The 26,974-nt window shown below is 37.1% G+C and overlaps 1 protein-coding gene across 3 annotated transcripts in view; it reads left to right on the top strand.

Moving 5' to 3' along the window:
* SUZ12 (SUZ12 polycomb repressive complex 2 subunit) overlaps positions 1 to 26,974 on the top strand; it is a 48,371-nt gene that overhangs the window by 11,254 nt on the left and 10,143 nt on the right. For all 3 annotated transcript variants that reach the window (XM_047758326.1, XM_047758328.1, XM_047758327.1), the window contains 5 exons: positions 8,695 to 8,744; positions 14,784 to 14,869; positions 17,100 to 17,331; positions 18,458 to 18,551; positions 23,244 to 23,349. In XM_047758326.1, coding sequence (XP_047614282.1) covers positions 8,695 to 8,744; positions 14,784 to 14,869; positions 17,100 to 17,331; positions 18,458 to 18,551; positions 23,244 to 23,349 — 568 coding nt within the window. The remainder of the gene's footprint in view (positions 1 to 8,694; positions 8,745 to 14,783; positions 14,870 to 17,099; positions 17,332 to 18,457; positions 18,552 to 23,243; positions 23,350 to 26,974) is intronic.

Below are 26,974 nucleotides of genomic sequence, written 5' to 3'. Positions count from 1 at the left end.
TATTTCATTCTCCAAAGTTTCTGGAGAATATCAAGGTACCTAAACATACTATAGTGCTACAGCCCAAAGGTGAGAACAGTCAACCACTCAACCTGTTTATAACAGTTGTAGTGACTTGTAAAAATCAGATTCCTGGCATTATCTGTACAAAGTAAAGTTGGTGTTCTGGGATCTTTTTTGTATTTTATAGTGGCAGAATTTCATTAGGGAAAGGAGCTGATAGAAAAAAGAAACTTGTGACATTTCATGGTTTTCATTTCTTTAAGTTGTCAGTTCAGTGACAGACCAGTATTGCATTTGTAATCTTAAAATTCAATGATAATGCCCACCATCTATGAAGATTGTTTCTTTCCTTTCCTTGAACATTGGCTTCTGGAAACTCCATCGCATTTTAGAAATTCATTGTGCTCACATCTCTGGTCTCCAAGTTTTTCCTAATGATTTTCCTCATGTTTTTGGTGTGGTTTTTTATATTTAAAATAATTTTATTTTCTTTTTAGAATGTCTGATACAATGCCTCATATTCTTTCCATCTTTTGCTCCTGGCATGCCAATTTGTTGTGAATTTTGCATTTATTTCGAGTTTTGACCAAGCACCATGGTTTATTGGAATAGATCTCTGGTCTTTCTGTGTTTTCCATCCTAGCAGGATCCCAGGGGTCTCTTTGGGCAATTAATCCTACCAGTTTGGGAATGCTTTAGTCATAAATCCTGACTTCTAAGTGCATCCCCACTGACTGAAAGGTAGCATGAAAAGATTTCCAATTGGAATTGCTTCCAGAGGTATTTACTGTGGTCAGGTTAGAAGCACTTTTCACTTAATCATTTTCCATTCCTGGTCTACTGTTAGTAGATGGAGAAATACCCTCCAAAGGTAACTAAACTAGAACATATACTAAGGATATTTTCAAGCCTTTGTTTTTAGTAGGCTAGTAAGGTAAAGTGCCTTTCATCACTTTTTGTTATTATAACCTAAACTTGTGAGTTAGTGATCTTCCTTTTCTTACCATCTCTTTGTATTTTAACAAAGTCTGGATGTTGTTTTTTTTTCCAGGATTCCCATTTCTTTAATGTACCATGTCCCAAACGCTGTACTGAGTCCTAGGGGATACAATGATGTGCAAAACAGATGAAAATCTTGCCTGTATGGAACTTCTTGGCATTTAGGAAAAAAACAATTGTATAATAAAATTATAAAATATGTGCTAGAAGAGTATACATAGGGAAACTATGTGTATATAAAGCATGAGAATCAGTACTTGTTTGAGATGTTGAATTTGGAAATAGTGATGTTCAGTGAAGGCTTCCCTACAGAAATGAGCTGAGATTTGAAAAAGATAAATAAATACAGGAGTAAAATGGGGAGAGAGGCTGAGCAGTTAAATGGTTATAGATAAAGGGAGTACCATACAGAATATCATTTGAGGCTGGAGTAGCTGACTAGAGAGAGTAGAGAGAGTCTCAAGCAGATGGCCATGGCCAAATAATGCAGAGCCTCTCAGGTGTTAACATGGTCTTGGGAGTTCCCTGGTCTAGTGGTTAGGATTTGGTGTGCTCACTGCTGCGGCCTAGGTTTAAGCCCTGGTCTGGGAACTGAGATCCCACATCAAGCTGCTACATGCCTCGACCAAAAAAAGCAGTGTTGGTCTTTATCCTAAGAAAGCCATAAATTATTTTATTTATTTATTTTTATGGTCACATCTGTGACATATGGAAGTTCCTGAGTCAGGGACTGAATCTGAGCCACAGCTGCAACCCAGGCCGCAGCTGTGGCAACACCAGATCCTTTAACCCACTGTACCAGGCTGGGGATCTAACCCACACCTTCACATTCACCCTAGCCACTGCAGTCGGATTCTTAACCCACTGCGCCACAGCAGGAACTCCACCATAAATAATTTTAAATAAATACATTGCATTCATAGTGTTTCCCTAGCCTTTTTTTTTTTTTTTTTTTTGGTAGATGTAGCTGTAATTTTAAAACTTTAAGCTGCTTCTTTTTTTTTTTTTTTTGTCTTTGCTATTTCTTTGGGCCACTCCCGCAGCATATGGAGGTTCCCAGGCTAGGGGTCCATTCGGAGCTGTAGCCTCCGGCCTACACCAGAGCCACAGCAACGCGGGATCCAAGCCGCGTCTGCAACCTACACCACAGCTCAGGGCAACGCCGGATCGTTAACCCACTGAGCAAGAGCAGGGACCGAACCCGCAACCTCATGGTTCCTAGTCGGATTCGTTAACCACTGCGCCACGACAGGAACTCCTAAGCTGCTTCTTGATTGTCTTTTCCACTATAATAAGATCTGATTTGTCTTCCTCCCCTTTCTTTCTTTTTTTATAGTGATTTTTACTTTTTCTATTATAGCTGATTTTTACAGTGTTTCTCTCTTTTTTTTCTTTTTAAACAATTGTCTTGATTGTAAGCATTGAAGTTGTTCTCAAATCAGCATCTTTTCATTCTTTTTTCAGAACTTGGGCCATAAGTTTCTTTTTTTTTTTACTTTTTTTATTGTAGTTGATTTACAGTGTCCTGTCAATTTCTGTTGTACAGCAAAGTGACCTACTTTTATACATTCTTTTTCTCATGGTATTTTCTATCATGTTCTATCACAAGTGATTGGATATAGTTCCCTGTGCTATACAGCAGGACCTCATTACTTACCTGTTCTAAATGTAATGGTTTGCATCTACTAACCCCAAACTCCCCATCCATCTCACTCCCTCCCTCTTCCCCTTGGCAACCACAAGTCTGTTCTCTATGTCCATGAGTTCATTTCTGTTCTGTAGATAGGTTCATTTGTGCCATATTTTAGATTCCACATATAAATGATATCGTATGGTATTTGTCTTTCTCTTTCTGACTTACGTAACTTAGTATGAGTACCTCCAGTTCCATCCATGTTACTGCAAATGGCATTATTTTGTTATTTTTTTATGGCTGAGTAGTACATAAGTTTCCTTGTGCATTCCTGTTCCTGAAGGTGCCTTATCACTAAACATATAAGTACTTAAATAGAAATTTTTTAAATGTTCCCTCTTGTATATAATCTTTGGGTTTACAATAGTTTCTTTATGTTTTGTTTGTAATACTTCTGGAAGGTGATTCATTTATATGTAGTAGATTCCCACCCCTCACTCAACTTTATCTTCTCACACAAAGTATTCCCGTTCTTAAGTCTGAACCTTGAAAGAGACAGTGGATCCCCAAATAATGAGCTTGATGCAGTCACCATTTCCTCACCTTTATACATTATAGCATTAAATGTAACAGTGTAGATGCCAAATAGCTTATCATCCAGCTTGTCCTGTCCTGAGGTGAGAGAGCCATGATCCTAGAAATGAAGCCTTAACACCTGCCCCTAGCAGATCAATGTGTACAAAGCAGAGCCACTAATCTTTGTCTATTTCCTGCATAAAAATGTCAGTCCTGTGTGGGATGTGGCTATTCTTAAAATTTGGAGTTTCTTACCTGAATCTCATCTCAATATTAGTCCCTTATGAATTTAAACTTACTTAATCTTACTCTGTAGACTCTTAGAATTGTCAGATACTTGTGCTTGGAATCTTACCTCCAAATTTCAAATTCCCCCCTCTGGTTTCCTACTGCCATATTGCTTGCTTCCTAAGAAGAAATAGACAAGGAACACATCATAAAGATTAGCCAAATCCTTATCTGATATTTTATCCTGATCACCTAAGGTAAATTCTGTGCTGCGGAAAACTAAATAGGCCTGACCAGTCCTACATGTTTCTTTCTTTCCTTCTTCTGATCCAGCTTAACCAATTAAGATGTGGATATAGTAGCCACAAGACAGGGAAGAGAAGAAATCAGAAAAGGAAAGAAAACTCTTTTTTCCTTGGACTAAGCCACCCATGGAAGGGATCAACTAGGCCTCATTGTTACGTTTTATTCTAGGTACATATCAAGAGAGGGAGAAGGAAGGGAAGTTGTGCAAAACAAATCATATTTCCAAAGTTATTTTTTAAGTTGGTTAATTGAAATTTGGAATTCTTTTTCTCAAACAATGTAATAGTAATGGCTGAATGTGCTTGCCATCTCATTTAACTTATAATGTCCAGTTTGTTTGTTTATTGTCTTTTTGCCATTTCTTGGGCCGCTCCCACAGCCTATGGAGATTCCCAGGCTAGGGATCTAATTGGAGCTATAGCCACCGGCCTGTGCCAGAGACATAGTTACACCAAAGTTCACGGCAACGCCGGATCCTTAACCCACTGAACAAGGGCAGGGATCGAACCTACAACCTCCTGGTTCCTAGTCAGATTCATTAACCACTGAGCCATGATGGGAACTCCATAATGGCCACTTTAAAACTGTCTCAAACCATCCTATGGTGAAGGACCTTTTTGTTTCTAATTTTCAATCTTTTGTAGGTGGATGCTTTTGTAAATATAATGATCGCATACTTAGATGTTACGGCAATGTTAAATTTCTATAAAAGTGGTTAAAGTCTTATTCCTAATTTTCTTGCCTTGTGGAATGATAACAGTTTCCCCAATGACTTCAGTTTGCAGATCCTGGTTTTGTTTGTTTGTTTGTTTGTTTGTCTTTTTGCTATTTCTTGGGCCACTCCTGCGGCATATGGAGGTTCCCAGGCTAGGGGTCTAATCAGAGCTGTAGCCGCCGGCCTACGCCAGAGCCGCAGCAACGCAGGATCCGAGCCACGTCTGCGACCTACACCACAGCTCACGGCAATGCTGGATCCTTAACCCACTGAGCGAGGCCAGGGATTGAACTTGCAACCTCATGGTTCCTAGTCGGATTCGTTAACCACTGTGCCACGACGGGAACTCCTGCAGATCATGTTTTGAGTAACACTAGTTTAAAATACTTTCTGGGGTAGATCAGTGCATGGTATATCTGTCATCTCACAGTTGGAGCTTAAAATCACATTTCCTGTAAAAACAGTGTAAATATTGTTAGTACTGTAGCATAATGGGTCCTGATCCCTAACCTTAAAAATCTTATTATTCTAGGGAGGACATCATTATCCTCATGAAAAGCATCTGTTGAGTGTCTTTCTATAAGAAGCTGCTAGGTGCTAGGGACACTGATATAAGATGTCAAAAGAGAATGGAACTATATTCAGTTTCCTTGGATAGACCATGATGGGAAATAATATTTTAAAAATGTATATAAATGTATGACGGAGTCACTTTGCTGTACAGCAGAAATTGAAGCAACATTGTGAATCAACTATATATACATATTTAAAAAAGAATGTGTATGAAAAAAATTTTGACAAAAAAGTGGTAAATACAAGTGCTTATAAAGGAAATGAAGCTCTGAGGTGGCTAGCAATGGTGTCTTTGTGGAAGAGGGAAAGAATTTTTTGATGCATTCTTTAGGATTTTATACAAGCCTCACAGAAAGATCATCTCAGTTTATAGATATCAGGTCACATCTAATAACTGGAGCCAGAATTCAAACTTGGATTTTCTTTATCATTCTATTCTACTTTCCTATTTAAGGCTTTAGTGGAGATAAAAAGAAATAGGGGTCATATTATAGACAGTGGTTAGTTGGAGACCCACTAGAAAATTTGGGGAAAGGAATGATTCATATGAAATACTGTTTTAAGAAAATTAAACTGGGAGTTCCCATCGTGGCCCAGTGGTTAACAAATCCGACTAGGAACCATGAGGTTGCGGGTTTGATCCCTGGCCTTGCTCAGTGGGTTAAGGATCTGGCGTTGCCGTGAGCTGTGGTGTAGGTTGTAGACATGGCTTGGATCCCACGTTGCTGTGGCTGTGGCGTAGGCTGGCGGCTACAGCTCTGATTGGACCCCTAGCCTGGAAACCTCCATTATGCCAAGGGTGCAGCCCTAGAAAAGACAAAAAAAGAAAAAGAAAATTAAACTGGCCTAGTATGTAGGCCAGTAACTGAACCAACTAAATAGGATAGACTGGTTATGACTAATGGATTTTCTTCTAACATGTGGAAACTAGAATATTTGTCTCTTTCTTTTAGTTTTTTGGAGTTTCACTAATTCTGCATTGTAATGTTATATTTATGGAACAACTTTCATAGGAAAATGCTGGTTATCTTTTAGTAAAATGGCATGTAAATTTTTTAGATGGTAGATACACTTTTTATAAATCAACTTTGGGCATAATTAACATTCAGTAAAACACACCCACCTAAGTATTTATGTTGAGTTTTGATGAATGTATACATTTTGCATTAACCATAGTCCCAGTCAAGATATAGAACATTTTAAATGGATAAGCAATGAGGTCCTGCTGTGTAGTATAGGGAACCATATCCAGTCTCTTGGGATAGACCATGATGGAAGATAATATGAGAAAAAGAATGTATATGGATGTTTGACTGGGTCATTGTGCTGTACAGTAGGAATTGACACAATACTGTAAACCAACTATACTCTTAATTTTAAAAATTTGTAAAAAAAAATTAAGATACAGAACATTTTCATCACCTTGAAAAAGTCCGAGCTCCTTTACAATTGATCCCCTTGATGTACTTTTGGGGGGGGGGGTATTTTTTTGAGGTTTTTTTGTTTGTTTTTTTAATTACAGGTAGTCAAATTCACTCTTTTTGTTGTATAGTTCTGATGCATACAGTCTCGTAACAACTGCTATAATCAAGATTAAAAACCTTGGAGTTCCTGTTGTGGCCCAGCGGAAACAAATCTGATTAGCATTCATGAGGATTCGGGTTCGATCCCTAGCCTCACTCAGTGGGTCTGGGATCTGGCGTTGCTCTGAGCTGTGGTGTAGGTTGCGGACATGGCTTGGACCTTGTGTTGCTCTGGCTATGGAGTAGGCTGGCAGCTGTAGCTCGGATTTGATTCCCAGCCTGGGAACTTCCGTATGCTGTGGGTGCAGCCCTAAAAAACAACCAAAGAACCTCTACAAATTCCCTCATACCCCTTTTATAGTAAGCCCTCCCCATCCCCAATCCTGGTGTGTTTTAAAAATGTATCTGGGAGTTCTCTGGTGGCCTAGTGGTTAAAGAATCTAGTGTTCTCACTGCTGTGGCTGGGGTCACTGCTGTGGCGCAGGTTCAATCCCTGGCTTGAGAACTTCTGTATGCCACAGGCACAGTCCCATCCCCCTTATCCACCCCCTAAAAAAGAGTATCTGATTCATGTCCAGAAAGTGATACACATGAATTACTTGTTTTCAAGAATGCCATTTTATACCATTTTAATTTTCTTGATACTTAAATTAATAGTTGTTATATTTAATTTTCCCTTTATGTTCTCCAGCTCTGCTTGGACCCTTAAACTTCTATTCCTCCATAGTCATTTTGTTCTCTACTGATAGCCTAGGATACTTTTCTTAGGACTGTTCTAGAAATGCCCTTTGAGACCCACACCCTATAGTTTGTGGGTGTTTTTTGTTTCTGTTTTTGTTTTTGGCACACAGAATTTTGCAGGCTGGGGATCAAACCCACACCACAGCAGTGACAACTCTGGATCCTTAACCACTAGGCTACTAGGGAACTCCGTTTTGTTTTTGTTTTTTTATTATGCACTTTTATAGATTATTTAACTAAGAAGATAGAGGCATCCTCACAACTGTTGAAATATCTCATTTACTCTTACTTCTCCAAGAAAAAGAGGAGACCTGGGCAAAGTTACCTTTGTAACCTCTTTATAATATGTCCTCATTTGCAGTCATTACTTGCTCCTTAATGCTCTCTTGCCTCAAAGTCTTTATATAACTCTTCTCCCTCTGATTACAAGAATGCATAGATTGTCACCATCATTTAAAAAAAAAAAAAACCATACTCTTTATTGATCCTTATTGCCCTTTAACTACTATTTTCTTTGATTCTTTACACTGATAAATTTCTTGAATAAGGGCCCACTACTGCTTACCCTTTCCAACATCTGTTCTCTATAGCCTTTGTAATCTGGTGTCGGTATCACACAACAAAAACTATGTTCTGAAAAGTTAGGAATGGTTCCTGATCAAGAAATAGATTGCTCTTTTCCAGTTTAAAGATTCTCCAAGTCTCTTCATGGTTTTTTTTGTTTTTTGGGTTTTTTTTTGTTTTTTGGTTTTTTGTATTTCTATCCCATCTTAATAGCATTTTCATTGTTAGTAGATACTTTTCAAAACAAAAATATCACTATAATTTATACTTCCTTTTCATTGCTTCTAAAACTAAACATGAAAATGACATGTTGAAACAGTAAATTACAAATCTAGAGTATATTTGTGATTGTATATTTCACCCCAGTTGAAATAGAAAGTGAGGTTTTTAGGAGGTTGAAATTCTGTATCTTGAAAATATTCAGATGGAAAAAGAAGTTTATGGAAGTTTGCATGGATTCAGCTACCCTTATGAAAATTTATTTTTGAGGGAGTAGAAAAGGCACCTTGTCCCCATCTTGTAGGTAGGACATTAAAACAGTAAATTATCTTACCTTTTATTTTGTGGTCTATTTTTTCTTCCTCTTTCATGTTTTTGTTTTCATTTCTTTGTGTGTGTTTTTTGTCGTTCTTTTTAATGTGTATAGATGCACTATTTTGGATGTCATACTTAACAGGGAAAACATGGAGTTATGGGCTTGAGTAGAGTTAAGAATTAGCCAAATATATATAAGTTAGCTAAAGTAGCTTTGATTTCAATATTATATTTTAATGTTTAGGTTATTTTTAATTTAGAGCATTAAAGTGATAACAGTTTTTTGTTTGTTCTTTCAGCTTGTCAGCTCATCTGCAGCTTACATTTACTGGTTTCTTCCACAAAAATGGTATGTACTTAAAAGTAAACATATTGGCATTCTAACAACAAAACATTTTTGTGAATATAAAAAAAAAATATGTATGTAAATTTATAAAATTATATTTAAGGGAAAGGGATTGATTCTGATAGTTTAATTTCTCTTTACTGGATTTTAACCATTTAAGTTAACTGTTTTATGTGGTCAGTGACAGGACGTGGAGAATGTAACTTGCAACTCATTAAACTTTAAAAGTAGTAGTTCCTGGAGTCCCCGTTGTGGCTCAGCGGTAACGAACCCAACTAGTATCCATGAGGATACAGGTTTGATCCCTGGCCCCACTTCATAGGTTAAGGATCTGGCGTTGCCATGAGCAGTGATGTAGGTCACAGATGTGGTTCGACTCTGGCATGGCTGTGGCATAGTCCGGCACCTGCAGCTCTGATTCCACCCCTAGCCTGGGAACTTGCATAGCCATGGGTTTGGCCCTAAAAAGACAAAAAAAAATTTTTTAATAAAATTAGTAGTTCTTAAATTTTAGTGTGTAGAGAAACATGTTGGCAGATTGTTTGAAATACATATACTTGGACCCTACAAGGATTCAGATCTGTAGGGTTTTGGTGGACCTTAGGAGTCTGCATTTAATAAGGTGTACCAAGGTAATTCAGCAGTGAGTTGTCTGAGGAACAAGTTTTAAGAAACTACCGTAAAAGCTTTTAGAGGAGTTCCCATTGTGGCTCAGTGGTAACAAACCTGAGTAGTATCCATGAGGACACAAGTTTGTTCCCTAGGCCCCCTCAGTGGGTTAAGGATCCTGCCTTGCTGTGAGCTGTGGTGTAGGTCACAGATGCAGCTCAGATCTGGTGTTGCTGTGGCTGTGGTGTAGGCTGGCAGCTGCAGCTTTGATTCGACCCCTAGCCCGGCAACTTCCATATGCCACAGGTGCTGCCCTAAGAAATGAGAGAGAGGAGTGCCCGTCGTGGCGCAGTGGTTAACGAATCCGACTAGGAACCATGAGATTGTGGGTTCCGTCCCTGCCCTTGCTCAGTGGGTTAACGATCCGGCGTTGCCCTGAGCTGTGGTGTAGGTTGCAGACGCAGCTTGGATCCCGCGTTGCTGTGGCTCTGGCATAGGCCGGTGGCTACAGCTCCGATTCATCCCCTCGCCTGGGAACCTCCATATGCCGCGGAAGCGGCCCAAGAAATAGCAACAACAACGACAAAAAAGACAAAAGACAAAAAAAAAAAAAGAAATGAGAGAGAGCTTTTAAAAATTGTAGATAAGGAGTTCCCATTGTGGCTCAGCCATAACAAACGCAACTTGTATTGATAAGGACATGGGTTTGATCCCTGGACTCACTCATTGGGTTAAGAAACCGGCTTTGCTGCATAGGCCAGCAGCTGCAGCTCCAATTCAACCCCTAGACTGGAAACTTCCATACACCACTGTGTGACCCTAAAAAAATAAATAAAAATTGTTGGAAGACCTTATACATAATAATATTGTACTCATTCTCTGGTCTTCTTACTGCTTTCTTGTTGTCCATTTAAGTTTTAAGTAGATTTTTAAGTTGTTAAACTAATCAGTTATCTGTGGGGTCATTCTTGAAGGTACATGTTAGCTTCATCTGGCTCATATCTTAATAGATGAAATTTTGGCTCTTATCTCTAAACCATACCTTTTAGGGCTCTATCTATTGCTATTTTAAAAAGTTATATAACCCAGCTCAGAGCCATCATCTTTCCAAAGTTCATAAGTAGAAAATAATGGGAAAGTCTTTTAATAAAATGAAATTTCTTAGATTTTGTCATTTTTCATTTCCAGTGTTTTTAGAACTTGAACTTATAAAGACTAATGATGAGAATTTTAAATAATTATCTTAGAATCTGGAATAGGTGAAGAGTTTTCTGAGTATAACCATTTCTGCATAAACATTTTGAGTATTTTTTAAAATACAGTAACAAAACAAAACATCAATTGCTACTAATGGGATTTATCAGTGTTAGATATTATACAGAGAAAATTACGTAGTCTTAAATGTTACTTCATTAAAAGAAGTGAAAACATATTGAGTGAAGTTTCAGTTGATTTCAAAATGAATAAAATGTCTCTAGGCTTGTCTGTCCACCTTAAATTTGTATTTGTAAACTTGATCATGCAGTGGAATAAACCTTTATAAGAAAGAAGTCAAGTTGTCATCTTTAGTATTGTTTAGTAAGAAACAAAGTTTAGGAATAAAACAGATGGTTATATTAGAATAGTTTGAAAACTAGTCGGGTTTTTAATAAAAGAAATTTGAAATCTGGTCATATTTGTATTAGCAACTGATGTAACTTCTAGTTTTGCCTTAAATCTGGTCCATTTTTTAATGTAGAAATAACCTGAGTAGTATTTTCATGTTTTTTTTTTCCCTTAAATCATTTATAATTATCTTGTAGGGTTCTTATTTCTAGTCATTCATCATACTTAATATTCTGTGGTACTTAGAAAGTATATGGATGCCTAACACTTTAGAAGCTTATAATTTGAATTTTACAGATTTGTTAGCCCTTGTTCTCAGGGACTTCTATAAAACATAAATTATCATTGAAATTAATGATGGATGTTAATTGAATAATATTTACTAATTAATATTAATACTTGATTACGAATTGAATTTACTTGAATTAATTAGCTGAAATTAGTTGGAACATGATGCAATAGACTTTTCCTGTCTACATGACAAAAAAGCTCAAAAATTGCTCAAATTCAATTAAAGTTTTTTTCCTTGATATTACTGAAGTAAATGGGGAAGTAAATTCTGTCCATACTTCTTTTTCCAGAAAATAAGTTTCCATTATAACTTTGAAATTAGTGGAAGTTGGAAAGAAGCAGATATATTGCCTCTATTGTCTATTCAAGGCATATTTGCAGTTTTTTTAAAAAGAATATTTTTAAAACACCAGGATAGAAAAGCAACCTCAGGATCTCACACATCTGTAGTTCCCATCATGGCTCAGTGGAAATGAATCTGACTAGCATCCATGAGGACACAGGTTTGATCCCCTGGCCTCACTCGGTGAGTTAAAAGGATCGGGCGTTGCCATGAGCTGTGGTGTAGGTCACAGACTGGTTCGGATCCTTTTCTGCTGTGGCTGTGGTATAGGCTAGTGGCTACAGCTTAAAAGACAAAAAAAAAATCCCTAAAATCTCATTATGTTTTCTTTTTCTTTCTTTCTTTCTTTTTTTTTTTGGCTTTTGTCTTTTTAGGGCTGCACCCATGGCATATGGGGGTTCCCAGGCTAGGGGTCTAATCGGAGCTGTAGCCGCCAGCCTAAGCCAGAGCCACAGCAATGCCAGATCTGAGCCATGTCTGCGACCTTCACCACAGCTCACTGCAGCACCAGATCCTTAACTCACTGAGCGAGGCCAGGGATCAAACCTGCAACCTCATGATTCCTAGTCAGATTCGTTTCTGCTGTGCCACGAAGGGAACTCTTCTTTCATTTGTTTTTGTTCGTTTGTTTATTATTCAAATGAATTGATCACATCTGTAGTTGTATAATGATCATAACAATCCAGTTTCACAGAATTTCCATTCCATAACCCAAGCACATCCCCCCACCCCCTGAACTGTCTCCTTTGAAAACCATAAGTTTTTCAATGTCTGTGAGTCAGCGTCTGTTCTGCAAAGAAGTTCCGTCTGTCCTTTTTTCAGATTCCACATGTCAGTGAAAGCATTTGATGTTGGTGTCTCATTGTATGGCTGACTTCACTTAGTATGATAATTTCTAGGTCCATCCATGTTGCTAAAAATGCTGGTATTTTGTTCATTTTAATGGCTGAGTAATATTCCCTTGTGTATATGTACCACATCTTCTTGATCCACTCCTCTGTCAATGGACATTTAGGTTGTTTCCATGTCTTGGCTATTTCAAATAGTGCTGCAATGAACATGTGTCTTTACGAGTCGTGGTTTTCTCTGGATAGATGCCCAGGAGTGGGATTGCTGGATCAAATGGTAGTTGTATTTTTAGTTTCCTGAGGAATCTCCATACTGTTTTCCACAGTGTGGTTGCACCAATTTACAATCCCACCAACAGTGTGCTAGGGTTCCTTTTTCTCCACACTCTCTCCAGCACTTACTGTTTGTAGACTTTTTGATGATAGCCATTCTGGCTGGTGTAAGGTGGCACCTCATAGTGGTTTTGATTTGCTTTTCTCTAATAATGAGTGATGTTGAAAATCTTTTCATGTGTGTTTTTTGGCCATCTGTATGTCTTCTTTGGAGAACTGTCTGTTTAGATCTTCTGCCCATTTTTTGATGGGGTTGTTTGTGGTTTTTTTGTATGGAGCTGCAGAAGGTGTTTATAAATTTTGGAAATTAATCCCTTGTCAGTTGAATCACTTGCAAAGATTTTCTCCCATTCAGTGGGTTGTCTTTTTGTTTTGTTTACGGTTTCCTTTGCTGTACAGCTCTTTTTTTCTTTTTTTCTTTTTTTGTCTTTTTGCCATTTCTTGGGCCGCTCCCGCAGCATATGGAGGTTCCCAGGCTAGGGGTCCAATCGGAGCTGTAGCTGCCAGCCTATGCCAGAGCCACAGCAACGCGGGATCCAAGCTGCGCCTGCAACCTACACCACAGCTCACGGCAATGTCGGATCGTTAACCCACTGAGCAAGGGCAGGGACCGAACCCGCAACCTCATGGTTCCTAGTTGGATTCGTTAACCACTGCGCCACGACGGAACTCCAGCTCTTTTGTTTTTAAATGAAGGCTTTAGTTAAGCAATTACTGCTTAGAATGAATATGCAAAGATTATTAGGGTACTATTTTCATGGTATTGTTCAGAGAGTATTTTTGGTATTACATTTTAGACATTGGGTTATTTTTTCGCTTATTAAATTATTTTTATCCTAGATACAACTTTCAAGAGACTGATTCAAATGTATTTTATGGGGTTTTTTTTGTTGTTGTTGTTTGCTTTTTAGGGCCACACCCTCGACATATGGAAGTTCCCAGGCTAGGGGTCTAATCAGACCTATAGCTGCCTTCCACCAGCCACAGGCAACCTCCATATGCCTCGGGAAGTGGCCCTAGAAAAGGCAAAAAGACAAAAGAAAAAGAAACAAAAAACAAAACAAACAAAAAAAAAAACTTGGGAGTTCCCGTCGTGGTGCAGTGGTTAACGAATCCAACTAGGAACCATGAGGTTGCGGGTTCGGTCCCTGCCCTTGCTCAGTGGGTTAACGATCCGACGTTGATGTGAGCTGTGGTGTAGGTTGAAGACGTGGCTCAGATCCCGCATTGCTGTGTCTCTGGCATAGGCTAGTGGCTTACAGCTCCAATTCGACCCCTAGCCCGGGAACCTCCATATGCCATGGGAGCGGCCCAAAGAAATAGCAAAAAGACAAAAAAAGAAAAAGAATTTTGGGGGGGGGTGTGTCTTTGTCTTTTTCTTTTCAGGGCCGCACCCACAGCATATGGAGGTTCCCGGGCTAGGGGTCTAATTGGAGCTGTAGCCGCCGGCCTACACCAGAGCCACAGCAACACGGGATTCTAGCTGCATCTGTGACCAACACCACAGCTCACGGCAATGCTGGATCCTTAACCCACTGAGCCACGATGGGAATGCCAGAAAAAATGTTTAATATTCGTTTTATGTGTTAACCTCTCCTGAACTGTTTCATTTGTACTTTCTAAGAAAAGAAGCTTTAAGTGTATTTGTCAAAAATACTTTTGACTAGCCATTTATTGTATTTATTATTTATAGTCGTAAATGTTAAATCTTTGTATCAGAAGTAATCAGTACTTTTTAGTATTAAAATAACTGATTTTGAGTATTAAAATAATTCATCTTATTTGAATCATAATAAAATCACAGTATGTAAGAAGGTAATTATAATTGACTTTATATAGAAAGGCTTTTAAAACATTCACTGTAAATTTGGATCTGATTTTTGGGAAAAAGTAATGAATAAACTGAGCAGGCCTCATTTAGGAAGTCTTTTTTTGTTTGAAATTCTCAGACTTACTAGGAAAATGAGTACTATTTTTTAAAAGTAGACTTTAAAGTATTGATTTTGTATTTAGATAAGCCATCACAAAATTCAGAAAATGAACAAAATTCTGTTACCCTGGAAGTCCTGCTTGTGAAAGTTTGCCACAAAAAAAGAAAGGTAATATATAAAATGATATTGGTATATTAAATGTAATAATTTTTTCATTGTATATGTTTATGCATGTATATTTTGTTTTTAAACCTTAAAAGCTTTTAAATATGATAGGTGTCTTATAAAAATGATAGCTTCTTTTGCCAGCCTCCCATATCTTTTGTTTTTCCTAGTCTGGCTCGAAAGCTATCTGTGTAAAACATCTGCTATAGGAATCTGACAGTGAAGAGAAGACGCTATCTTTTAGCATCTTAGGACATAAATTCAGTTGTTTCCCTACCATTCCAGTCTCTTAGCTTATTTTTTAGCTATTTGTACACAATGTAATTGTAAATTGTAAAGAGTTTTTCCCAAAAGGATTATCTTGTAACACGACACTCAAGAAAGGAAATTCTGTTGCTAGCATGATCTGCATTAACTTACTAATACACTACTTCATTTTTTTATTTGTAAGATGAAATCATTTCACCATAGAAATAACTATTATCATAGTTAAATTTCCTGGGAAACTCACCAAAGCTAACAGATATACTTTTAGTAGCCTCAAGTTCTTGGGGCTGATTTTGTTTGTTTGTTTTTTTAATTTTTATGGCTGCACTGGCAGCATATGGAAGTTCCTGGGCCAGGGATTGAATGTGAGCCACAGCTGAGACCTATGCCGCAGCTGTGGCAATACCATATCTTTAACCCACTGCACTGGTCCAGGGATTGAACCCGCACCTTGACAGAGACCCAGGCTGCTGCAGTTGGGTTCTTAACCCCCTGCACCATGGTGGGAACTCCCTCCTTGGATATTTTTTAGAGTAGGAGTGACCTCTGTAGAGATTCCTATTGATGTTCTTCCAAAAATCATAGTAAGGTTAAATGGTGCTTGAGAACTGTAGCAGAACATTGATATTGAGTAGAATAATGTGATGGGAATCAGCAGTGTAAGTATATGTTAAATACCCAACACTTCTGACTCCCACCCAACCCCCATGACAAGTAGTCTTGTGAAATCTTCAAGATATATTACTATTTAGGCCAAAAAAAAATGACTATAACTATAGTCTGATCCTTTTTATATTAAAAAAATAGGTGTAGATATTTTCTTCCAAAGGTATAAATAGCCAGTTGCTACTGTTAGTCATCTCTGGAGTTTAAGCCCTATGGAGGTGGGAAAGCCTTATCTTTTTCTCATTTTATACTCTTTTGTAGAGCAGAATTTTAAGACTATCAGCATGTATTGTTTGTCTTTAAAAAGAAGCTAGCTGAGAGTTCCCTGATGGCATAGTGGATTAAGGATCTGGCATTGTCACTGCTGTGACTTGGGTTGCTGCTGTGATGTGAGTTCAATCCTTGGCCCAGGAACTTTCACATGCCACAGGTGCAGGGGGAAAGAAGGAATTAGCTAAAATATGTACCATATTTTCTTGTTACAAGGGTCTTCTGCATCTTATATTTTTCAACTTTGCTCTTTCAGCATAACTAGTTATATAATTACAGAATATTACTCATAAGATGATTAATGTAACTTAGAAACATCATATTTAAATAGATCTACTGTTTCATAATGTTGACAGTGGGGTTATTGTAATCATCTTTTCCTATCACTTTTTTTGTTAAAGTATAATATTTAAGGGAAAAGGTTAATTTACATGAGTTTAATATTTTAAGTGTGGTTTTATTCTTATATTTCTAATTTAAAATTTCAGAAGACCATCAGCTAAATGTTGGCTGTAGCATTATCATTATTTTCATTGTATTGAAGTAATCCTCAATTGTGTTAATATTTGGAAGATAGTTGATCCAAATTTTCTTTTTTTTTTTTTTTTTGGTCTTTTTAGGGCCGCACCTGCGGCATATGGAGGTTCCCAGGCTAGGGGTCAAATCGGAGCTACAGCTGCCGCCCTACACCACAGCTACAGCAATGCCAGATTAGAGCCGTATCTGTGACCTATACCACAGCTCACGGCAACGCTGGATCCTTAACCCACTGAGCGAGGCCAGGGAGGCCAGGGATCGAACCCACAACCTCATGGTTCCTATTCAGATTTGTTTCTGCTTCGCCATGACGGGAACTCCCCAAATTTTCTTTTCTTTTTGCTTCATCACAATCTTCAGCACATTAGAATTTTAGCATGCCATTTGTAAGCCATAACCTATACCATATTTCTGATAGCTGTGATTAGAGATTTTATTGTAATTCTTATAATTGCATATGCATAAATAAATATAATAATCTTTGCCTTTGCAGGATGTAAGTTGTCCAATAAGGCAAGTTCCTACAGGTAAAAAGCAGGTGCCTTTGAATCCTGACCTCAATCAAACAAAACCTGGAAATTTCCCGTCCCTTGCAGTTTCCAGTAATGAATTTGAACCTAGTAACAGCCATATGGTGAAGTCTTACTCATTGCTATTTAGAGTGACTCGTCCAGGAAGAAGAGAGTTTAATGGAATGATTAATGGAGAAACCAATGAAAATATTGGTAATTTTTATTCTATTAATTTTACTAGATTTTGTCATTGGAGATTAGGGTGATCAGTGAAAATGATTTGAACAGATTTGAACAGGTTTCATCTCCACAGTATTTATAATTGTGTACAGAGTATTTCTTTTTGGGTTACTTTAATAATTATTTAAAGCTTTGCTTCTCCAAGGAAAAAATGGTGCAGAACTAGAAATAATTGCCTTGTTCTAACAGCATGGCCTTTATTTGCAAATCTCCTTTAGTCTAATGAAGTAATTAATTTTATGGTAGATTGGCCTGGCTCTTAGACTCCAGGCTATTGTGCTGTACTAGGTATTTAATCTATAAGATTCCTTTTATTGTATAATGAAACATTTCATGTAGTAAAAAATTTATATTGAACAGTAAATGGGAAAGACTAGTATTTAAATTAGTCTCTCAGGAAACTGAATTTATTTCTCCACCCCACCCCAATGTTTTATTGTGAAAAAATTTCATTTATACAGAATAGTCGAAAGAATGTGGTAGTGAATACCTATCTACCCACCACTTAGATTCTACAGTTAATATTTTCTTATAGTTACCACTTATCTACCCTTCAGTTTTGAATCCACCTTTGAGGTAGTAATTCAAACAACATATATATGTGCTGGGGACACAAAGATGATTTATAAAATCCAGCCCTATCTTCCAAAGACTCATAACCTAGACTACAGAGATAAGCATAAAATATAATTGCTGCTACATGATATGTGCTATAATAGAGGTATATGTAAAGTTGAGTGGAGAAGCACCATGGAAGAAATAATCTTTGAGTCTGAAAGTATCTTTTGAAGTTCTTGGAAAGTAACCGTGTATGAGGACCATTTTTTTTCTCCTTGCCCAGCAAGGAAGAGCATTCTGAACAGAAAATAACATTTGCAAAAACATGGGGTTAACACCAATGAATATTACAAAGTAGTGACATACACATATGGTAAAAACAGAAAATTGAGGAGTGTAAGTCTGGGTCTTATTATATTGCAACTTAAGTATGTACCTCATTTGGGATAATGTAGTATTGTTATATGAAGAGACCATATACCATAAATATGATGTTTTTTGCTTGAATATTTGATTCATGAGAAATGTTTGTCAAATTCAGATGTCAATGAAGAACTTCCAGCTAGAAGAAAAAGAAATCGTGAAGATGGGGAAAAGACATTTGTTGCACAAATGACAGTATTTGATAAAAACAGGTAATGTTGATGGATAAGCAAGGCTCCCATAATGTTTGAGATGTTTTTATTTTGAAACATAATAGAGTGCTGATACTGTTTCTTTACCTTTGTTTCTCTTTCTTATGGATGAAAAAAATTTGCATATACTGAATTTTTTCTCTTTGTCACATAGAAAGCAATAAACAGATGAGGAACTGTTCGAATGGCTCAGTTAAGATTGTTTATTTGGCAAGTATTTTCTTTGTCAGACACTGTTTTAGGATGTGAGAAGGCAACAGAACCCCTGCCCTCATGGAGTTTAATTTCTAATGAAGGAAACAGACACCACCCCCCAAAAATTATATCAACTAATGTCACTTAGTGGGAATACTGTGAAGAAGTATAAAGAGAATAAATGTTGGTTTCATAGAGAAATCCTTGGGGAGAGGTCATATTTGAGCAGAGACCTTAATGAAGTGGGCCCTGTGCAAATCTTGAGCCTATGTATTTTCTAAAGTTAAGAAAATTGTATAATTATTGTGTGGCTCTGTGTATTTGGCACAGTGTAGCAAGGAATACTTGGACTTAAGAGTCATCTCTGCAGGTTTCATTTGGGAATTAACCATCTTAGTGCAGGTAAAACCAACCTCCAGGAAGCAAATTCAGCATTCTTTTTTGACAGGGTTGGAAGATGAAACCTGTACATGCCATGATTTCTTATCCCAGGTTGTTCACTGGTAGTTAACATTGATCACAGTCAGTTATAGGAGAAAGAGACAAGAAAAGAAACTAATGCATTTCTCCTCCTCTTTAAAAAGTAGATTGTTGCCCTAATGTACTCTACTTACTAGTCACCAGATAAAGAAACATATCTGGCTTTTAATGGGAAAACAAAGGTAATTAGGAATAATGCCGTAGATTTTGCTACCATATTGCCTTAGAATATCTAATCACTTAATGTCACCAGGAGTATCCAATATAGTGGGGGGTTTTTAAGTCAGAAATTGGAATGTAGATCAAAAATTTAAATGGAAAACAGAAACAATATACTAGGAGATAGGGGTTGTGTCTGTGGGAGAAGCAGTTACGATGTCACACACTGGGTTTCATCAATGTTGGTAAATATTCTATTTTAGGCAGCATGGTGGGAGGGGTGCATTATATTCTTTTAAGAATTCTTTTGGAGTTCCCTGGTGGCCTAGTGATTAAGGATCTGGCATTGTCACTGCTGTGGTGTGGGTTCAGTCCCTGGCCTGGGAACTTCCGCATGTCGTGGGCTCAACACCCCTCCCAAAAAAAGAAAATAATTCTTTCTACCTTATGTTAATATATTCCTTGTACATTAAAAAAACAAAACAAAAAGCCAGCTGCTTTTTATTTAATAAAAAGAAAGTACCAAAAAGAAATCATGGGAGAATTTTCCCCCAACTTATTTTGAAAATTTCCAAATGTATAAAAAAGTTGAGAGAACAATACAGGTAATTAATACCCATGTGCCCATTACCTAGATTCATCATCACTTGTTAACATTTTACAACATTTGCTTTATTTGTGAGTATGTATTTTTGTGACAGACCATTCGAAGGTTAGATTGTGACACTCGGTTTCAGTCTTTACTCCTAAACTCTTCAACATGTGTCTTCTAAGAACCAGAACATTTCCCTCCATAACCACAACACACCTCTCCTGCTCAGGAAATTTTGCATGGTACAAAAAATACAATACTCTCTCCCTAGATGCCCTGGTAATGTCCCTTTTCTGCTCACTCCTCCTCCAATCCCCAATCAAGGATTGTGATCTGTGCCTAGTTTGGAATAGTTTTCCAGCCTTTTTTCTTTTTCCCCTTTTGTGATGACACTTTTAAGGACAGGCCTGTGGTTTTGCAGAATTTTTTTCAATGTAGTCTTTTGCGATTGTTTCCTTATGATTAGATTCAGGTTAAACATTTTTGGCAGGAACGCTGATTGCTCCTGTGTTCTTTGTGCACGTCACAGACACAGCTGATAGTAGGCTTGATGACTTGGCTAAGATGGTGCTCACCATGTTTCTCCATTGTAATAGTACCTTTTCACTGTAACTAATATACAGTCTCTGTAGTAATTTGTACAGGAAACTGTATAAATGTCCTTTTTCTCCCAACAGCCTTTAACTTAATAATTTAGTGTCCATTGGTGATTCTTGGCTTGAATAAATTATTCTATGGCAGTTGATAAATGATAACTTCCAGTCATTATTTCCTTGTTTGTTGGCATTTTTCTTTGAAAGCATTCCTTCCCTCAGCTTTTTTTTAATCAGTATGGATGAATGAAATTCAACTTTTATTCAGTCTGTTTTAAGCTATTCATGTTGCTATTTTAATGGTCAGATTGTCCCCAAATTTGGTCAGGAGGAGCCCATCCAAGTAAGCTCTTATGCTCCTTTGACTTATTTTTATTTTATGTTTTTCCTTATTTTTATGGAATGTTTTAGGTATTCCAGGCTTTACATTACCCTTTTCCTACCTCTGCTCTGGAATTGGCTATTTCTTCAAGGAGTCTTGGTTCATTTTTAATAGAGGAAAAGTATTTGCAGGCTAAGATCTGGGGCATTAGATGTTTAATATTTCTTTTTATAGCCTTAAAGAAGTTAAAATCTCCTAAAGAATAACCAAAATTCAAAAGCCATACCAAAAAAGTATGAAATATTGAGTGAAATAAAAAAAACTTGTGAAAACAAAAAAGCTAGTATAAGCCAAGGCAAAATAAATATAAAGAGAAAATTAATTTTAACTCATAGATAGATGTCTCATTTCTAAAGAGAAAGATCATACTAATTTAAAACACCGCAGATCAATAGAAGAATGAAGAAGGGACATCATGAACATAAGTTTACAAAAAATACATATATGGTGTTAAACACCTAAAAGGTAAAAAGTCTGAATGTGAAAGTACACTGAGATGTCATTTTTTCACTTACCAGTTTGACAGAGATCAAAAAACTTGATAGGAGTTCCCGTCATGGTGCAGTGGTTAATGAATCCGGCTAGGAACCATGAGGTTTCGGGTTCAATCCCTGACCTTGCTCAATTAACGATCCAGCGTTGCCGTGAGCTGTGGTGTAGGTTGCAGAGGCGGCTCGGATCCCGCGTTGCTGTGGCTCTGGTGTAGGCCGGTGGCTACAGCTCCGATTAGACCCCTAGCCTGGGAACTCCAAATGCTGCAGGAGCAGCCCTAGCAAAAAGACCAAAAAAAAAAAAAAAAAAACTTGATAAAACACTGTTGATGAGGCTGTGGGGAAAAGGGCCTCTTCATATATTACAGGTAGGAGAGTAAATTGGATTGTACACTATCAGATGTACAGCCATAACCATAGTCAATGTGAGCCTACATGAAGGAAACTTTTTTTTAGACGTATACTAATGTATTACCTATTCAAATTAATAAATTTTAAAAATACTAAGTTGAATAACTTTGCTGATAAACTTATTGAAGTAGAATAAATTCAAGTAGCATAGCATGAAGACAAAAATTCTTAAGTCTCAAAATCATTTGGTGTTAAGAGTCAGACTTTGGAGACAGACTACCTGGATTCAGTTGCTAGCTCTGGCTATTTATTGTGTCATCTTAAGGAAGTTGCTTAACCCTCTCTCTGCCTCAGTTTCCTCTTCTGAAAAATGGAGTAATAGTATCTACTTCATAGAGTTGTTGGGAAGATTAAATGAGCCACATGAGTCTTAAAAATAGTGCCTGGCACATAGTAAGCACTCATAAGTTAGGTAATATCACCTAACAATTTCTCTGACTGATGAAGCCAGATTTTTTTTTTCCTTTTGGTTTTTAGGGCTATATCTGAGGCATATGGAAGTTCCTGAGATAGGGGCCACAAGGAGCTATAGCTGCTGGCCTACGCCTCAGCCACAGCAGCACTGGATCCTGGACCCACTGAGTGAGGCCAGGGATCTAACCTGCATCCTCATGGATACCAGTCAGATTCGTTTCCGCTGCGCCACAACGGGAACTCCAGTGAAGCCAGATTCTTGTTAGGCAGTTGTCGAGTATGGTTGAAGAATGGTATTTAGGTTAGTAGCATCATCAGTGTATAATGACATGGAAAAAAATAACATAAACTATATATACACACAAATATGTACACACACATTAAAACTATACTATGAGTATGGGTGTAATTTGATTCTTTGATTAAACTGGTATTCCATTCATTCATTTGTGAAATGTTTATTGAGCACCTATATGTGCCAGGTGCCCTCAGGATCTTAGAGTTTCCAGAGTTGTCAACTATAATCATCAATTAAGTTACTGGTCAAGTATAAAAGTCAAGAATTCTAGTTCAGGTGTTTATAATAGTAAAGATAACAGATAAGTAATTTTTAGTGGTTCCCTAAGGCAAGTATTATAACACTGTTGTTAGCCCATATTGAAAAGTATAAAGCCTGATCACATGCTTTATACTTAATGTTTAAAATTTTTAAGACCTTAGGCATATTATACTTTCAGTGGTTAAAGTTACATCTCAGTAGCTGTAGTAATGAAATAATTCTCTAGTAATAGTACAAATCATTAAAATTGCTTTTGTCAGGAATGGAGTGTAGGTATATTTTTAAATCTTGTCGGGTATGTAAGCTAGTTTATAATAAATTTAATAAATGCTTTTTAGTATAATTCTAAAGATGTAGAGTTTGTGTACTTAAAATAATACACAGGTTACTTTAAAGTGTATGTGTTTGTCTAACAGGCGCTTACAGCTTTTAGATGGGGAATATGAAGTAGCCATGCAGGAAATGGAAGAATGTCCAATAAGCAAGAAAAGAGCAACATGGGAGACTATTCTTGATGGGAAGGTATGGACTACTTAGAAGACTGAGCACGTTATAGTTATGAACTCCCATTTTTGATTGATGTTTTCTTCCCTAAATGCAAATTCATGTTGGAAGTAAAGAGTCCTCCTTTTAATACTTTGAAAAACACAAGTCAAAATTACATAGATAGAGTATTTAATGGAAGACATCACCCTTGGAGCCAGACTGCCAGGTTCAGTTCTCCTAACTATGTGGCATCTGGCAAGTTACTTAATCTTGTGTGTCTTGGTTTTCTCATCTGTAAAACAGGGCATAGAATTGATGAATTAAATGAAACAATTAATGAAATACACTTAGCACTGTGCCTGGCATAAAATAAGTGCTCAATAAATGTTAACTGATATTTTAAATTCCATTCATAGTAACAGCAGGTGACATGATGACTAGTAATAAATTTATCAAGAAATCTTCAACTCTTAATGAAGCAGGCTTAAAATAACTCTTCTAAGAAACTTAAATAAGTAGGCATATACATTTCTCGGCTAGGCATACTTAACAGAATACCAGTGTCATTTATTTCTGAATCTATTAGATTGGTGTACCAGCACAAGCAAAATCCTGAAAGGATTTTTCTTTTAAGCCTTTAAAAAATTAGTTTCAGGTTAACTTAGAACAATATGTAATACTACTAAGGAAAATTACGGAAGCGTTTTCTGAGAACCTTTTACTTACAGATAATAGAACATACTATAAAGTTAAAAGAACTTAAATTTTTGTTTTTGTTTTGTTTGGTGTATAAGCATAAGCATTGACAAGCACATCACTGAAGCATAGTGTTGAAATAGTTTCCTGTACATTTTGAATTTAGTCTGTGATAAAATTGATGTTAGATCTGTGTGGAAAAGATAAACTGTTCGTTATTTATGCAACAGGATTGGTCTCTAGCTATCTGGAAATAGACTTAATAAATTCTAGAAGGTTCATAAATGTATGTGTAAAAACTAGCACAGCATACCTTCAAAAAAAAAAAAAAACAGGTGAATATCTTGCTATGAGAAAAATTCTTCTAGGTTATGATGGAAAAGCTAAAAAGCATAAGATAAAAATGACTAATTAGGGAGTTCCCATTGTGGCTCAGTGGTTAACAAACCCAACTAGTATCCATGAGGACACAGTTTCGATCCCTGGCCTCACTCAGTGGGTTAAGGATCCAATGTTGCTGTGAGCTGTGGTGTAGGTCGCAGACGTGGCCCGGATCCCAAGTTGCTCTGGCTGTGGTGTAGGCCAGCCGCTGCAGCTCTGATTGGACCCCTAGCCTGGGAACCTCCATATACTACGAGTGTGGCCCTAGAAAGACCAAAAAAAAAAGGGGGGGGGGGTGAAGTGAATCATTTCTATACTGTGAAAATCTAAAGTTAAAAGCAAACATGGGAGTTCCCGTCATGGCTCATACGAAATGAATCTGATTAGGATCCATGAGGACACAGGTTCGATCCCTGGCCTTACTCAGTCGGTTAAGGATGGTGTCACCGTGAGCTATGGATAGGTCACAGACATGGCTTGGATCTGGCCTTGCTGTGACTGTGGCATAGAAGGCAGCTACAGCTCAAATTGGACCCCTAGCCTTGAAACCTCCATGTGCCTCAGGTGCGGCCCTAAAAAGTCAAAAGACCAAAAAAAAAAAGCAAGCATGGACTAGGGCAAATATTTGTAACATACAAAGACTAATATGAATATGCAGTTAATAAAAAAAAAGGTAAGCAATCTAATTAGAAAAGTAGATAAAGGACAATCTGAAAGTTCTTGAAGCAACAAATATAGATGACCAGTAAGCTTGTAAAGAGATATTCAAGCTTATTAGTATTCAAAGACATGCAAACAAAATGAGATACTACTTTTGACTACAGGTAAGTTGGTACAGCCTTACTGGAGGACAGACTGTTAGAAGATAAAATTTTTAATTTTGTATATAATTATTAATAATTCCCTCTAATATTTTCATTTTGTAGTCTTGTCACAGCTAGTTGTAACTGGTTAACAGAAAAATTGTACATAACAGATCTTGTCAGAAAATTTTAGATAGTGAATAATTGGGAAACACCTTAAATCTAAAAAGATAGCCATTCAAAAGAACAGTACTTTGACAAGATTCCCCTGACCTCACCTGCCCCACAAAAAGATTTCCATGATATTTCATTTTTAACTAGTAATACATACCCCCACCTTTTGCTAAAAATCATAATAGTGATTATCTCTAGGTAATGGGATTTTAAATGTTTATTTCTTTATACTTAATCTGTAGTGCTTGAATTATCTATAGGTATTTGCTGTCTTTATGTTTTAAATTTCTTAAAGGTTTTTTAAGTTTATTCAGAACAAATAAGGATTATATATCTTGAGTTATTGGTTTTTCCCAAGAAATTGAGGCAATATGAAATAGGCATCCTTTTTTAAGTCAGGTCATATAGATTTGCTTCTTTTTAATAGCTCTGTGTTACTCTTTTAGATAAATGTCACATAACTTACTGAACCAATGTCATTTTGGATAATTTGGTTATTTTAACTTTTTTCACATTTTCAAAAATGTGATTATACTTGTACATGTATCTTTTTGCATTGCATTTTTTATAAGATAAATTCCTGCATATAGACTGTCAAAATCAGTTTATATGCTTATACTTTCACCTCATTCTAGTCTAAAATTATGTTTTTTAAGAGGATTATTTGTAATGAAGGTACAAAAGAAATTTAGACTTCTACAGCCATAACCCACTGAAGATTTCTATAAAAGGAAATAGCATGAAAGCAGTCTTTGAGGGAGTTCCCGTCGTGGCGCAGTGGTTAACGAATCCAACTGGGAACTATGAGGTTGCAGATTCGATCCCTGGCCTTGCTCAGTGGGTTAAGGATCTTGCATTGCCGTGAGCTGTGATGTAGGTTGCAGACACGGCTCAGATCCTATGTTGCTGTGGCTCTGGTGTAGGCCAGCGTCTACAGCTCCGATTAGACCCTTAGCCTGGAAACCTCCATATGCTGCAGAAAGCAGCCCTAGAAAAGGCAAAAAGACCAAAAAAAAAAAAAAGAAAGCAGTCTTTGAGAAGATTATTTGGTCTTCTGGATATGGATTGAGAAGTAGGGAAAACAGCTTAGATATTCTAGTAATAAAGTAGTAAGGATCTATATTTGGTTGTTATATACAATAGAAGCAAAAGCAAAAAATAAGAGTCAAATGTAATTCTGAAATTTTTAATTTAGGGTCACTAGTGGAATGATAATATTGGAACAAAGATAATTGTACATGGGAAGGAAAGAAAAGATAGCAGATTCACATCTAAACATATTTTAGTTCAGGGTGACCTTGATATCCAAGTGGCAGCATCCATGAGACAGTCGAAGGTATATGGGTTTAGAGCTCAAGTATAAAGAATGGAGATCCAATTTGGGATCATCTGCGTAATAGGTAAATCCTTGAGGATGAGTGAGAGATAGGGAAATATGGCTAAGGATTAGGAAGGAATTAAGGAGCCAAAGAGAAGGGTTGTTTTATAAGTGGTTAGAGGTGGAAGAGGAAAGCCAGCATAGTTCAGTGTCCTAAAATTCAAAGAGAAGCAAGGACAGTCATCAGTGAAGCTGAGAGAAGTCAAAGAAAAATACTAATTGCTATAAT

Source organism: Phacochoerus africanus, chromosome 14 (genome assembly GCF_016906955.1).
Source record: "Phacochoerus africanus isolate WHEZ1 chromosome 14, ROS_Pafr_v1, whole genome shotgun sequence".
Classification (NCBI taxonomy): domain Eukaryota; kingdom Metazoa; phylum Chordata; class Mammalia; order Artiodactyla; family Suidae; genus Phacochoerus; species Phacochoerus africanus.
The sequence above is the reverse complement of the archived record's forward strand: the minus strand, read 5'-3'. Positions and strand labels throughout refer to the sequence as shown.